At 47.9% G+C, this 15742-nt stretch overlaps 1 protein-coding gene across 3 annotated transcripts in view; it reads right to left on the bottom strand.

The window, feature by feature from the left end:
- Positions 1–12380, bottom strand: part of LOC137426678 (cytochrome b5) — a 35869-nt gene extending 23489 nt beyond the window's left edge. For 2 of the 3 annotated variants that reach the window (XR_013623631.1, XM_078779147.1), the window contains exons 1-2: positions 12165–12380; positions 2840–2968 (exon numbers count right to left, since the gene is read on the bottom strand). Coding sequence is in view for 1 of the 3 variants with exons in the window: in XM_078779147.1 (XP_078635273.1) it covers positions 2840–2968; positions 12165–12287 (252 nt within the window). In the remaining 2 variants the exon portion in view is untranslated. The remainder of the gene's footprint in view (positions 1–2839; positions 2969–12164) is intronic. The other variant, XR_013623632.1, reaches the window with a different exon arrangement.
- Between the last annotated feature and the right edge of the window lie 3362 nt (positions 12381–15742).

Genomic DNA, 15742 nt, shown 5'->3' with positions numbered 1-15742 from the left:
AGGTGCTTTTGAGCACCAATGCCAATGGCTGTGATTTATAGAAATTGATTGAAATAAAATGAGCACCGAGCCATGAGGACAATCTGACCTCAACGATAACGACATTATAGCCTCAACTGCTGTCTGCTGCTTCTGCTGTCTCAACAATATCTGCCAGCCTCAACTACAGAACCTCAACTACCCTCAATGCCAAACAGGAAATCAGAGCTGTCTCCCTTGACATATCTCGTGCCTTCGATACAGTCTAGCACCCCTCCCTGCTCACCAAACTCTCCACTTGGCCCTGAATGGATTTCTCTCCTCTCCCCTTCCTGTTCAGGCTGGAGTTCCCCAAGGCAGTGTTCTGGGCCCTGTGCTTTTTCTGGTCTTTATCAATGATCTCTCCGACTCTCTGGAAAATCCTCTCTATCTCTTTGCTGATGACTCCACTCTCTGCCGCTCCATTCCTCTTCCCTCAGATCGGCAGTCTGCAGCCTCCTCACTCTCTGAAGACCTGGACAAAATCTTAGACTGGTCAAACAAGTGGAACATGTCTTTCAATCCTGACAAATCTCACACTCTTACGATGTCTTTCCGAAAAGATCGACTGGACAACCCTCCCATCTACTTTCTCAACAATCCTCTCCAAGAAGTTCTGTCGCTCAAGCTTTTGGGTCTCACTATCTGCCATGATCTTTCTTGGGAAAACCACATTTCCAAGCTGGCTTCCAAAGCCAGTCGCCGACTGGGCATCCTCCGTCGTGCGAAGTCCTTCCTAGGCACACCTGAGCTCCTCACCACATACAAGGCTTTCATCCGCAGCTCAATAGAATACTGTTCTCCCCTATGGGCCGGTGCTCCTGCCTCGCACCTAGCTCGGCTTCACGCTGTTGAAACCAAAGCTTTCAGAATCATTGGAATCTCCCGTGATGAAGCCATCTCCGAGGGCCTTTCACTCACTCACCGCAGACAGGTATGTGGTCTTTCTGTCTTCTACCGACTCCTCTCCAGCCTTGCTCCCCCAGCTCTCTCTGTGCTTTGTCCCCCAAATATTCCTACAGGTCGCACAAGATCTGCCAGCAACCCTCTGATGGTTAAACTGCCGAAATCTCGGCTCTCTGCTCACCATCACTCTTTCATTCCTCTTTTCTCCCACCTCTGGAACAAACTCCCACACTCCCTTCAATCCCACTCCTCCCTCCAGGTCTTTAAAACAGCTGTTCACCACCATCTCTTATCTTCCCCCATCCAAAACCTTGATCTTTTCTACCCCCGCTAATTCACCCCAGATCCACCTTGTTTGAAATTCCAACTTCTTTCCTGGAAGTCCTGGCAGTGTCCATATGTTTTAGACCTCTCCCACCCCTCTTTCCCATGCCTCCCCCCCCCCTCCCCCAAAGATCTCTCGATGTCCCTGCTCTCAAATGTTGTGTTTGTGTCCTTCCCCCTCTCTCCCCATCTTGTCTACCGCTCCCCACGTTATATGTTTTATGTGCCGCTTTGTCTTTCTGTGTGATTAATGTTAGCTCTTTCACGAGCCTCGATCTTGTATACAAAAAAAAACAAAAAAAACAAAAACTTATGGTATCCATGATAACCTCCACGCATAGCTTGTGGACTTCCTCTCCTGTCGTAGTCAACATGCGGCCATGAATGGCATTCTCTTGTCTCCTCTTCCTGTCCAGGCTGGAGTTCAAGGCAATGTTCTGGGCCCTGTGCTTTTTCTGGTCTTCATCAATGATCTCTCCGACTCTCTGGAAAATCCTCTCTATCTCTTTGCTGATGACTACTCTCTGCCGCTCCGTTCCTCATCCCTGAGATCGGCAGTCTGCAGCCTCCTCACTCTCTGCAGACCTGGAAAAAATCACAAATTGGGCAAACAAGTGGAACATGTCTTTCAATCCTGACAAATCTCACACTCTTGCGATGTCTCTCCGAAAAGACCGTCTGGACAACCCTCCCATCTACTTTCTCAACAATCCTCTCGAAGAAGTTCTGTCACTCAAGCTTTTGGGTCTCACTATCTGCTATGATCTTTCCTGGGAAAACTACATTTCCAAGCTGGCCTCCAAATCCAGTCACCGTCTGGGCATCCTCCTATTGAGGCACCCCTGAGCTCCTCGCCTCATACAAGGCTTTCATCCGCAGCTCAATGGAATACTGTTTCCCCCTCTGGGTCGGTGCTCCCACCTCACAACTAGCTCGGCTTCACGCTGTTGAAACCAAAGCTTTCACGATCATTGAAATCTCCCACGATGAAGCCGATTCTGAGGGCCTTTCTCTCTCTCACCGCAGGCAGGTAGGTGGTCCTTCTGTCTTCTACTGACTCCTCTCCAGCCTTGCTCCCCCAGCTCTCTCTGTGCTTTGTCCCCCAAATATTCCTACAGGTCGCACAAGATCTGCCAGCAACCCTCTGATGGTTAAACTGCCGAAATCTCGGCTCTCTGCTCACCTTCACTCTTTCATTCCTCTTTTCTCCCACCTCTGGAACAAACTCCCACACTCCCTTCAATCCCACTCCTCCCTCCAGGTCTTTAAAACAGCTGTTCACCACCATCTCTTATCTTCCCCCATCCAAAACCTTGATCTTTTCTACCCCCTTTAAAACACCCCAAATCCGCCTCCTTCAAATTCCGTTTTCTTTCCTGAAAGTCCTTGTAGTGTCCGTCTTGTTTATCCCGTGTACCCCGTCCCAGCCCTCTCCCTTTCACAGATCTCCTGATGTCCCTGTTCCCTACTGTTGTTGTACTTCCCTCTCTCTCCCCCTCTTCCTTTATTATGTGTTCTATGTATTAGCTCTTAAACAAGCCTAGACCAAGTATACAAAAAATCAACATCACAAGCCTGGGTAACAACTCACCGGGTGCAACTCTCCAATGAGGAATGACTCCGATAAGAATCGAGCATCCGTCGAGTGCCCGATGTCCTCGAAACACTCGGTGGCATCTAGTCCACCATGCTCCAGGAGCACTTCCTCTCCACCAGGGTGCTGGGATAGAAAAGTGAGATCACAGTTCCGCCGAGGTATTTGTAGAATACATTTCCTCATCATCAACAGCAGATGTTACTCAAGCACACAAGCATGTGAGAGTCGAGTTGATTATGTGGTCGCTATAAAGCTGTCCAGTCTGAGTTTGATCTCCAACGGGGTAAAACCTAACCAGAAAACCTGCCGTCCTGGTGCAGTGCCAGGAGGGCTGGGATTGCATCTAAAAGCACGCCATCCTTCACATGGGGACATAAAGCTGGTCGTCTTTCTTGCACCGAAGTTGTGGACATAAAAGATCCCACAGTGCCTTTCTGTTACGTGCTCCTCCCCGACCCCCTGGTCACGGTGTACCTCCGAGCCCCGAGGGGAGTCACGGCAGAAAAATGTGTTATTCTGTATGTCAAAGATCAATGGTGAAGCCACACCAATTGTTACTCACAAACAAATATTGTATTAAGATCACACAAGAATAACAGTACAACAATAATATGAATCAAAAGTACAATCAATATCCTATGATGGTACTATCAGTTTTATAATATATAACTCACTGTGCTCCAAGTGAGTGAAACAAGAACATCCCCAATGTCTCTAATCCCCGGCTTCAAGCCAGAGTCGATCCGCTCCAGCGATCGACAGATCAATGTCCAATCGAGACCAGAATCCCGTTGGGTTGGCAGTTACAGTCCCTGCTGCCAAAGCTGTGCAAAGGCGCCCTCGAGGTGACTGGGAAATCCGAAGGCAACCTCCAGGCGACTGGGAAATCACACCCTCGGGTATGGACGTTCCGCAGCTCAGTCGGCGACACGCAGACTTTCCACTCAAAAGCCACGTCTCACACACACACACACACACACACACACACACACACACACACACACACACACACACACACACACACACACACACACACACACACACACACACACACACACACACACCCACCCACCCACCCCCAGATCGACGTCTGAATGCGGTGAAAATGGTCGAAATGAGACGAAACCTTGAGCGAAGCGCAAGTCCTGCGCGAGTCAAAATGGCCGACGGCCCGGTCTCGTGGCGCAACGGCACGACGATGATGACGATGATTCTCTTCAGAATCCACCGCAAAACCTGACACGCAGGTTGATCTGTCACAGCGATAACAACTCTGTCGCAGGAATCCCTTTCCCGGGAAACCAAAAGTTCGCTAGTGACTGTCATTTGCCAACGTTCACTCCAGACCGCAAAGCAACTCTGCTTCTTGTCCGACTCCACTCGCTCCGCCTTCTTTTCTCTCCCTCTTCTTCGTCGTCGTCCGGTTCCCGATCCGGTTTTCGGTTTCTTTTAACTCTAACTTTTTCACCTTTTGAAAATAGTTCATAAACAATAAACCTTTTGAAAACAATAATAGTACATGGAATCAAAAATATTTACAGTGGATGAAAACCACAACAACGGAAGTGACGAATCCGTAACACTTTCAAAAGCGGTACGGCTCGCCCCAGCCCTCTCCATTCCACAGATCTCCCGACGTCCATGTTCTCTACTGTTTTTGTGGTCGTGTGCTTCCCTCTCTCTCCCCATCTTGTCTCCCGCTCCCTTTATTATATGTTTTACGTGTTAGCTCTTACACGAGCCTCGACTTTGTATACAAAAAAAAGGTGTAAGGGGTCTATAGGTCTAGGGGTCTAAAGGTCTAAAGGTCGAAGGGATTTGGGTCGAAAAGGTCGAAAGGGTCAAAAGGATGTAAAAGTCAAAGGGATCCAATTTTTCAAAAGGGTCTAAAGGGTCCAATAAGTGTCAAAGTTGAAGGGGTCTTAGAGTTCAAACGGGTTTAAAGGGTCTGAAGGTCTAGATGGATCAAAGCAGTCTCACTAAAGGATATAAATTCTTAAAGGTGTCTAAAATATCGAAAGTGTCGTAAAAGGTACAAGGGGCCAAATCAGTCTAAAATATACGTTCTAATAGACGCAGTCACGGTGCAACCAACGTTCAAACAGGACATAATTAATAGACAAACCCAGACCAACCTCCCATTACGTAGTGTAAAAACACACACACACACACACACACACACACACACACACACACACACACACACACACACACACACACACACACACACACACACACACACACACACACACACACACACACACACACACACACACACACACACACACACACACGATTAAAAAAAAAAAATTACGTGTATAAGTAACAGTTACGGCTCTGAACATTTCATTGTTGTTGCTCCTCTTGCCGAGCGGCCTGCAAAGTGGTTTATACGGAACGATCGGCTTGAAAAGCGATAGCAAGCAGCTTTGTAACAGGACATACACCAGGGGTGAGAGCCCAAAGTAAAGCCCCTGTCACACCTTGACGATTTAGCCAGCGTATGCCGACGTTTCAAAATTGAGTGCTGGTGTGAGTCATACGCTGGCTAAATCGTCAAGGTGTGACAGCGGCTTAAATGACTCCTGTACCTCTATCTTCACCTCTGTCACCAAAGGTGGACGCCGGGCAGACATTATCTTTTCACCTCTGTCTGTTTGTCTGTGAGCAGGCTATCTCAAGAAGTTGTGGACAGATTGGACGAAATTTGGTGGACAGGTAGAGTGTGAAAATGAAGAATTGCTTCGATTTTGTTGAAGATAACAAGCTCCAAGAATTTTAAAGTGATTGTTCACCTTTGAGAGATGGGGACAAAACAATGTATAGTATAGCTGTGAAACCCGACACGTTTCAAAAAGTTGTGGATGGATTATGACTAAACTTGGTGGATGAGTTGGGTGGGTGACAAGAACAAGCAGATTCGATTTTGGTTCAGGTCTGAATCCAGATCCGGCCTATCAGTGGGATAGAAAACAAACTGTTCAGGCTGGCAGAGGTATGCTCTCTACCGAGTGATGTTCCAGGTTTGTAACTTTTTTCAATGATACACTTTCAGGGGGAAAGAACATGGCGAGGAGAAAAATGTTCAAAAAAAAAAAAAAAAAAAAACGAGGAGAAAAATGTTTGATGTAATCAATATTGCTCAAAAGTGACTCAAAAGTGAAAGAGTGACAAAAGTGACAAAAATGGCATTCCAATCAGAATGCCATTCTGAACAAAGGTCAACAGAGGCTGGGCATGGGGCACAGCAGACATATAATAGGACTGTCAATGGGACTACCCACACAGAGGAAGGTTCTGGTTCAAACCCCTTTGTTCACCTCCACTACACCATCGAGCATAGTAAAGGTGAACAATGTGATTTACAAACTCTGAAACCCCGACAAACCCCACAAACTCAACCCAGACAAACCCCACCAACACTCAACCCAGAAAAACCCCACCAACTATCAACCCAGCAAAACCACACAAAAACCCACAAACTCTCAACCCAGCAAAACCCCACAAACTCTCAACCCAGCAAAACCCCACAAACTCTCAACCCAGCAAAACCCCACAAACTCTCAACCCAGCAAAACCCCACAAACTCTCAACCCAGCAAAACCCCACAAACTCTCAACCCAGCAAAACCCCACAAACTCTCAACCCAGCAAAACCCCACAAACTCTCAACCCTATTTAAATGGTTGCAAGAAGACAGGGCAGCATGTAGAGTCATACTAACATAACTGATTTCCGCTTCCGGTCCGGTCTGGAGAGGACGCTGGCGTTACTTGTTTGCCGCTTCTCCGACTGGGCCATTGTACATAGTTTGCTTTTCTGGTGGTCGTGGCGGATTTTTGACCGTTGGGTCTGCCCTCTGCTCGGTCCCGGCTCTGCTCCTGGCTTCGCCTGCCCGGCTCCTCCACTGTTTCCTCAGGCCCGCTCCCGTTGTTTGCGGCGGTGGCTGTTTGCCGCTGTGGTCTTGATTAGCGGCTGCAGTCGTTTGCCGCTGAGTTTGCCGCTTTGCCTCCTCGACCTTGGCCTCGTACGCGTCCCTTCGCTCCTGCCTGGCATGGCTCTGAGGTACTCCGCCGCAAGGCTTCTTCTGCTCAATACCCGCTCCACCCCATCATGCATCTCTGCCATCAAATCAAATGGACTCCTCCGACGACCCAGGTACATTCACCGTGGCTCCGGTCGTAAGTTTGTTTATTTGCAATCAGGTCACTCCATCCCCGTCCTCTGGTCGGCTCAGCGCACTCTCACTCTTCGTCCCAGCGCACCTGGTCACAGCAACGCACACGATCGCACCTCCTGCCTACGAACCCTGGCTAAATCACCTGAATTCATCCCTGCTGTTCAAAACAACATCAAGCTCACCCGGTTCAACACCCGGTCCCTCAACAACAAATGCCTCATCCTGAACGAATACATCCTGGATAACAAACTGGACTTTCTCTGTCTCACCGAAACCTGGCAACAACCTCTGGACTACTACACACTCAACCTCACCACACCCAATGGATATTCCTACGTCAATAAACCATGCTCGGAGGGCCGAGGTGGTGGAATTGCCGTTATCCACCGTCAAGACATCAAGACCAACCTCATCTCCATCTCATCTGCTCCATCATTTGAACACCTGGCTTTAAAACTCTCTGGTCGCACGCAGTCAGTCATGGCTGTCGTCTACCGCCCTCCCAAACCACACCCATCATTCCTGTCTGACTTCTCCTACTTTCTGACCCAGCAATGTTCCCTCTCCCCCTCAATCCTCCTCCTTGGTGATTTCAATATCCACATGGACTCCACTGACTCCACAATAACCACTGACTTCACTGATTTACTCACCTGCTTTAACCTCACTCAACATGTCGACTTTCCTACCCATATCCGTGGTCACATTTTGGATCTTGTCTGCTCCACTGGATTAAATTTGCACCATCTCTATGGCTCCGACCTCACCCTCTCTGACCATTAGCCATCACTCTGACCATCAACATCCCCGCCCCAACACCAAGGCATTATCGCACAATCAACTTCCGTAAGCTAAACGCTCTTTCACCTACCTCATTCTCATCCACCCTCTCTGAAAAAATGTCCACTTCTCCCTTCATTGACCTCCACACCCCTTCCGACCTCACTGACTACTACAACCACACTCTCTCCTCCTGCCTTGACCAGCTTGCGCCTGTAAAAACCAAAACAGTTTCTTTCACCCATTCTGCTCCCTGGTTTACCCCTGAACTCCACCTGATGAAAACTCGTGCTCGCCAACTTGAAAGACTCCGCAATAAAACGGGTCTCACAGTTCACTCCCAAGCCTACAAGGACCACCTACAACACTACAAAGATGCCCTCTCCCGCGCCCGCTCTGCCTACTACTCTCAAATTATCCACCCTGGCTCCGGAAACCCAAAAGCACTCTTCTCGACAATAAACAAACTCCTCCGCCCCCTGAACACCACCACCCAGTCATTCACAGTAGACAACTGCATCTCCTTCCTCTCTTTCTTCCAACGCAAAATTGACAACATCTACAACAGCTTGACTACCGCCGCACCCGCTCCCCCTCCAACCACCTGCCCCCCCTTGTCCTGCCATCCCCTGTCTCGGTTCTCCCCAATCTCCCCTACTGACCTCTCTGAACTTCTCATAGGAATGAAAACTGCCACCTGCACTCTTGACCCCATCCCCTCCAGCTTTGTCAAAGCCTCCCTCCCTGCTCTCTCTCCACTTATCATTGCAACAATAAACTCCTCCCTGTCTACAGGCATCGTCCCACCATCCCTCAAAATTGCTGCTGTTACCCCCATTCTAAAAAAACCTGGTCTAAACCCTGACACCCTAAACAACTTCAGACCCATCTCCAACCTACCCTTTCTGTCAAAGGTTTTGGAACGCGCTGTAGCCACTCAACTCAAACATCATCTCTCTGCCAATAACCTGTATGAAACATTCCAATCCGGATTCCGGTCCAACCACAGTACTGAAACTGCTCTCCTCAAAATCACCAACGACCTTCTCCTCTCCTCTGACGCTGGCAACCTCAACATTCTCGTCCTCCTCGACCTCAGCGCTGCCTTTGACACCATCGATCACACTATCCTCCTCACCCGACTTGAATCCACCTTTAACGTTACCGGCACTGCCCTCTCTTGGATTAAATCATACCTCTCTGACAGATGCCAGTTCATCTCCATCAATAACTGCAAATCCCCCACTGCTCCCCTCCCCCAAGGTGTCCCCCAAGGTTCAGTTCTTGGCCCCCTCCTCTTCATCCTTTACCTGTCCCCGCTCGGTCACTTAATCCGCCGTCATGGTCTCCAATTCCACTGCTTCGCCGATGACATCCAGCTTTTCATCTCCACCAAGTCCGTCTCCACCGACACCCACTCTATCCTGACAAACTGCATCACTGAAATAAAATCCTGGCTTCAAATCAACTTCCTCAAGCTTAACTGTGATAAATCTGAAATAATCATCATTGGCCCAAAAACGCTCACAAAATCCACCCATAACTTTGCCCTCAACATCGACGGTATCCCAGTATCCACCTCCCCTCACATCCGGAATCTTGGCGTCATCTTTGACCAAACCCTTTCCTTCGACAAATACACTAAACAGATCACAAAGTCAGCCTTCTTTCACCTGAAAAACATTGCCCGTCTCCGCTCATCCCTCTCCTCCACGGCTGCAGAAACCCTCATCCACGCCTTCATCACCTCCCGTCTGGACTACTGCAACAGCCTCCTCTATGGTTCACCCTCAAAAATCACCAATAAACTCCAATACATTCAGAACTCCGCTGCCCGTCTACTCACCCATTCCCGGACCCGTGACCACATCACCCCCGTCCTTTACAAGCTTCACTGGCTCCCCATCCCCCAGAGAATCCAGTACAAAATCCTCCTCTTGACATACAAAGCCCTCCATAACCTGGCCCCATCCTACCTGGCTGACCTCCTCTCCAGACACACTCCCACCCGCAACCTCCGCTCTGCTGGTACCAACCTCCTGACCCCCTCCATCCGGACCAAATTCATATCCTGGGGGGACAGGGCCTTCTCCATCGCTGCTCCCACCCTCTGGAACTCACTACCTCACACCATCAGAGACTCCTCCTCACTCACCACATTCAAAACATCACTAAAGACCCACCTGTTCAACACTGCATTCAACATTCAACCCACAGCATTTAACCCCTGACTATCTCTTCTCCTTCTCCCTCCTTTTGCTTTAAATATTTCCCTATTGATTCTTGTCTTTTTGCAATTGTTGTTTTCATGTATTGTTATGCATTATGTTTGCCACTCTGTCAAAGCGCCTTTGGGCTTTTGGAAAAGCGCTATACAAAATAAATGAATTATTATTATTATTATAATCATAAGACTTTAAACAAACTATTTTTATTTTTAAATAAACAACAACATGCATTTTAAGGCCATTTTCCCTGCTAGAGCAGGGGTTAGCCTTGCGGTCCTCATGACAATCTTCTCCATTTTGCCCTATTTTCTGCATCTCTCCTTGTTAACCCCCTTGCCCGCATTTCTTCTTCCACCATCTTTAGCCAAGTCTTTCTCGGTCTTCCCCGTCCTCTACTTCCTTCTACATTCATTTCCATCACTCTTCTCAACCAGTCACTTTCATCCTTCCTCAACACATGACCAAACCATCTCAACCTGTTCCTCTTCACAGCATCAATCACAGGCTCTATTCCCATCATCTTTCGCAATTCATCATTTGTCTTCCTCTCTCTCAACGATACTCCGCACATCCACCGAACCATTCGCATTTCCACCCTTTCCAGCCTTCGTTGCTGCTCTATGTTCATTACCCATGTCTCGCTCCCATAAATCATAACACTTCTCACACATGCAGCATACACCTTTCCCTTCAGCTTCAATGACACTCCCCTCCTCGTCAGCACACCACTCAGTTCCCGAAACTTCTTCCATGCACATCTCACTCGAGCAACCGTTGCCGAGTCTGATCCACCTTCTCCATTCAGCATGTCTCCGAGGATTTTTAAATAAAATGTAATCTTTTTAAATTCCTATTTTTTTTTATTCCAGGAACAAACTTTGGTACGACACAGGTGATTAAGGTTGTGGTCAAGTTTCATCAGAATTGCATGTGTAGTTTCTGAGAAAAAGGCAAATACCTATTTTGGGGGGCAACCCCCTGTAGACCCCCAAAGGGGTAGATTTTTTTAAATGCCGTGAACAAACATTGGCACATCACGGGTGATGAAGGTTGTGATCAAGTTTCATCAGAATTGCATGTGTAGGTTCTGAGAAAAAGGCAAATACCTATTTTGGGGGGCAACCCCCTGTAGACCCCCAAAGGGGTACATTTTTTTTAATGCCGTGAACAAACATTGGCACATCACGGGTGATGAAGGCTGTGATCAAGTTTCATCAGAATTGCATGTGTAGGTTCTGAGAGAAAAGCAAACACCTATTTTGGGGGGCAAGCCCCCCTTAGACTACCTTAGACCCCGATTTTTTAAATTCCAGGAACAAACTTTGGAACGACACAGGTGATTAAGGTTGTGGTGAAGTTTCATCAGAATTGCATGTGTAGGTTCTGAGAGAAAAGCAAACACCTATTTTGGGGGGCAAGCCCCCCTTAGACTACCTTAGACCCCGATTTTTTAAATTCGAGGAAAAAACTTTGGTACAACACAGGTGATTAAGGTTGTGGTGAAGTTTCATCAGAAATGCAGGTGTAGTTTCTGAGAAGAAAGCAAATACCTATTTTGGGGGGTCAAACCTGGTCCCACTTTGACCCCGGTAAACCCTTAGACCCGGATTTGTTTTTTAATGCAGTGAACAAACTTTACTACTACTACTCCTGCGTCGAGCTAGCTCGGCATAGAAGTATAAATCGATGTTCTTGTTGGCAGATGAAGTCTGTTGTTGTTGCTTCAGCTGAGGATATTAGTTCTGGTGTTTTTGATACTTTTGAAAGTGTTTGCACATTTAATGTAGCAATATATACGTCTTTCTTTCCTTTCATCAGTCTTGATTTGTTTTTTGTATTTAGTGCAGTGTAAAGCTTTCGTCACAACTTTAGTTACAACTTTACAACTACAGTTACAACAAACAACAAACTTTAGTCACAACATAAGTATAATTTGTGCCAGATTTGGTCGCAATTCCATCCGCGGTTTCGAAGAAGTTTAAAGTGTTGACGGACGGACGACGCGCCATCGCATAAACTCACCTGCACTTTGTTCCAGGTGAGCTAAAAACGACCATCGTTCCACATTTCCCAAACGCTGATCGTGCTCGACCTGACAACATTCATTAATTATTACACAAAGCAAATCGCACCTCAAGCAGGAGCTTGGTAACGTCGTACACCTTGTTATGAATGATGATCCAGTTTTCTTTGCAGGTGTTGTGCTGCTGAACCTCTTCTAAGGTGTAGAACCTCACTTCCTTCGTGTCCGCCATCCCTCAAACTCTGCACGGACCGACACATACGCACGCGAAACCGAAACGTGGTGACGTCAGTACCTCGTATGTGGAAATCGAGCACTGAGGCGTGGTTATCCGTGTGGGATTGCGTTGATACGCCGTTACGCCCCGCCTTCAATAGAGGCGTGGCTATCCGTGCGGGCTTGCGTTGATACGCCCTGCCTTCAATAGAGGCGTGGCTATCCGTGTGGGATTGCGTTGATACGCCCTGCCTTCAATAGAGGCGTGGCTATCCGTGCGGGCTTGCGTTGATACGCCCTGCCTTCAATAGAGGCGTGGCTATCCGTGCGGGCTTGCGTTGATACGCCCTGCCTTCAATAGAGGCGTGGCTATCCGTGCGGCTTGCGTTGATACGCCCTGCCTTCAATAGAGGCGTGGCTATCCGTGTTGGATTGCATCGATACGCCCTGCCTTCAATAGAGGCGTGGCTATCCGTACAGAATTGTGTGATCAGGTTGATGTGGGGGCACATCTATCGGTGGACCAATCAAATCAAGCAAAATTTCATATAGAAACACACAATCTACCCCCACCCAATCTATGCAGATACGCACACTCTACCCACACCCAATCTATCCAGATACACAATCTACCCACACCCACAGACACACAATCTATCCACACAATCTACCCACAAAAACTTCAGATCTCTCCATCCCTAAAGTTCTCTGAAACCCAACACATTTATTGTACTCGATAGTCCGCAGAATCGGTCAGTCTTAGATTTTTCGCTTTGATGTTGAATAGAAAGTATAGAATGGTTGTTGGATGTAGCACAACTACTCTAGTGTGGTCACTCATCAATAACCCCAAGAAATTCAACTTTACCTGTGGGTCTGCGACACTGAAGTTAATCTCCTGACTTGTACGGAGAATACCGGTATTTTTGGTACGCACAAATTGGTAGCACTTTGTACGGCAAGCTGGAAGTTTGTAGTCGGGGTCAAGCTTGGGTTTGGTGTATTAGAAGTATCTACAGACTCCACTGTGGGTAGATTGTGTATTTGGCATATTAGAAGTGTCTACAGGGACAAGGCGTGGATAAGACAGGTTTATTAATAAATAAATAAATTTTAAAAAAAGAAAAACAAAACACTTCTCTTCCAGGAAAGAGGTTGGTATGTCAGATCAAAGTTTTGGATGGGGGAAGGTAAGAGATGGCAGTGAACAGCTGTTCAAGACCTGGAAGGAATAGTGGGATTGAAGAGTGTGAGGGAGTTTGTTCGAGGCAGAAGGAGAGGAATGAAGGTGAGAAGTCTTGATTTTGGCAGTTTATCCATAAGAGGGGTGCTGGTAGATCTTGCGCGACCTGCAGGAATATTTGGGGGACAGAGCACAGAGAGCTGGGGGAGCAAGGCCGGAGAGGAGTCGGTAGAAGACAAAGACCACCAACCTGCCTGCGGTGAGTGAGTGAGTGGCCCTTGGAGTTAGCTTCATCACGGGAGATTGCAATGATTCTGAAAGCTTTGGCTTCAACAGCGTGAAGCCAAGCGAGGTGTGAGGCAGGAGCACCAGCCCAGAGGGGAGAGCAGTACTCCATTGAGCTGCGGATGAAAGCCTTGTATGTGGTGAGGAGCTCAGGTGTGCCAAGGAAGGACTTCACGACTGAGGATGCCCAGTCGGAGACTGGCTTTGGAAATGTTTTTCTCAGGATATATCATGGCAGATAGTGAGACCCAAGAGCTTCAGTGACAACTTCTTGAAATGGATTGTTACGAAAATAGATGGGAGGGTTTTCCAGTCGGTCTTTTCGGAGAGACATAGTAAGAATGTGAGATTTGTCAGGATTGAAAGACATGTTCCACTTGTTTGACCAGTCTGATTTTGTCCAGGTCTGCATAGAGCAAGGAGGTTGCAGACTGCCGATCTGAGGGATGAGGTATGGAGCAGCAGAGTGGAGTAATCAAAGAGAGGATTTTCCAGAGTCGGAGAGATCATTGATGAAGAGCAGAAAAAGCGCAGGGCCCAGAACACTGCCCTGGGGAACTCCAGTCTCAACAGGAAGAGATGAGAGAAATCCATTTAGGGCCACACGTTGACCAAGACCAGAGAGGAAGTCCGCAAGCCATGCGTGGTTTCCATGGATACCATAGGAGAGTTGTGTGCCAGACCGTATCAAAGGTATGTGATGTCAAGGCAGACAGCTCTGATTTCCTGTTTGGAACCTCCATGTCCAAGTAGAATGACCTGGTCTGAATGCAAATTGATCAGAGATCAAGCCATTGGAGAAGAGGAAGGATTTGATGGCCGAAGCAATGATGGATTCCATGACTGCTGATAATTGGGAGCAAGCTTAATGGTAAACATGGTGTGTATATATATATTTTTTTTTGAAGATGAAGCACTGTCTTGAGCACATGTATGGAAGAATGAGATTAAAGAGAATGTCAAAGCTGGCTTCACAAGTGGCACAAAAGAGGTTCGGGTAAGAAAGTGAGCGGCGATTCTGGAATTGGGAGTTTGTTTGTTTTTTGTATACAAGATCGAGGCTCGTGAAAGAGCGAACATTAATCACACAGAAAGACAAACCGACACATAAAACATATAACATAGGGAGCGGTTGACAAGATGGGGAGAGAGGGGGAAGGACACAAACACAACATTTGAGAGCAGGGACCGAGAGACATGGAGACATCGAGAGATCTGAGAGAGGGCGAGGGCTTTGGGGGGGGGGGGCGTGGGAAGGGGGCAGTGGGAGAGGTATAAAACATATGGACACTGCCAGGACTTCCAGGAAAGAAGTTGGAATTTCAAACAAGGTGGATCTGGGGTGAATTAGCGGGGGTAGAAAAGATCAAGGTTTTGGATGGGGGAAGATAAGAGATGGTGGTGAACAGCTGTTTTAAAGACCTGGAGGGAGGAGTGGGATTGAAGGGAGTGAGGGAGTTTGTTCCAGAGGCGGGAGAAAAGAGGAATGAAAGAGTGAAGGTGAGCGGAGAGCCGAGATTTCGGCAGTTTAACCATCAGAGGGTTGCTGGCAGATCTTGTGCGACCTGTAGGAATATTTGGGGGACAGAGCACAGAGAGAGCTGGGGGTGCAAGGCCGGAGAGGAGTCGGTCGAAGACAGAAAGACCACCTACCTGCCTGCGGTGAGTGAGTGAAAGGCCCTCAGAGATAGCTTCATCGCGGGAGATTCCAATAATTCTGAAAGCTTTGGTTTCAACAGCGTGAAGCCGAGCTAGGTGTGAGGCAGGAGCACCGGCCCATAGGGGAGAACAGTATTCCATTGAGCTGCGGATGAAAGCCTTGTATGTGGTGAGGAGCTCAGGTGTGCCGAGGAAGGACTTCGCACGACGGAGGATGCCCAGTCGGCGACTGGCTTTGGAGGCCAGCTTGGAAATGTGGTTTTCCCAAGAAAGATCATGGCAGATAGTGAGACCCAAAATCTTGAGCGACAGAACTTCTTGGAGAGGATTGTTGAGAAAGTAGA

Source organism: Myxine glutinosa, chromosome 5 (assembly GCF_964187855.1).
Source record: "Myxine glutinosa chromosome 5, kmMyxGlut1.1, whole genome shotgun sequence".
NCBI lineage: Eukaryota > Metazoa > Chordata > Myxini > Myxiniformes > Myxinidae > Myxine > Myxine glutinosa.
The sequence above is the reverse complement of the archived record's forward strand: the minus strand, read 5'-3'. Positions and strand labels throughout refer to the sequence as shown.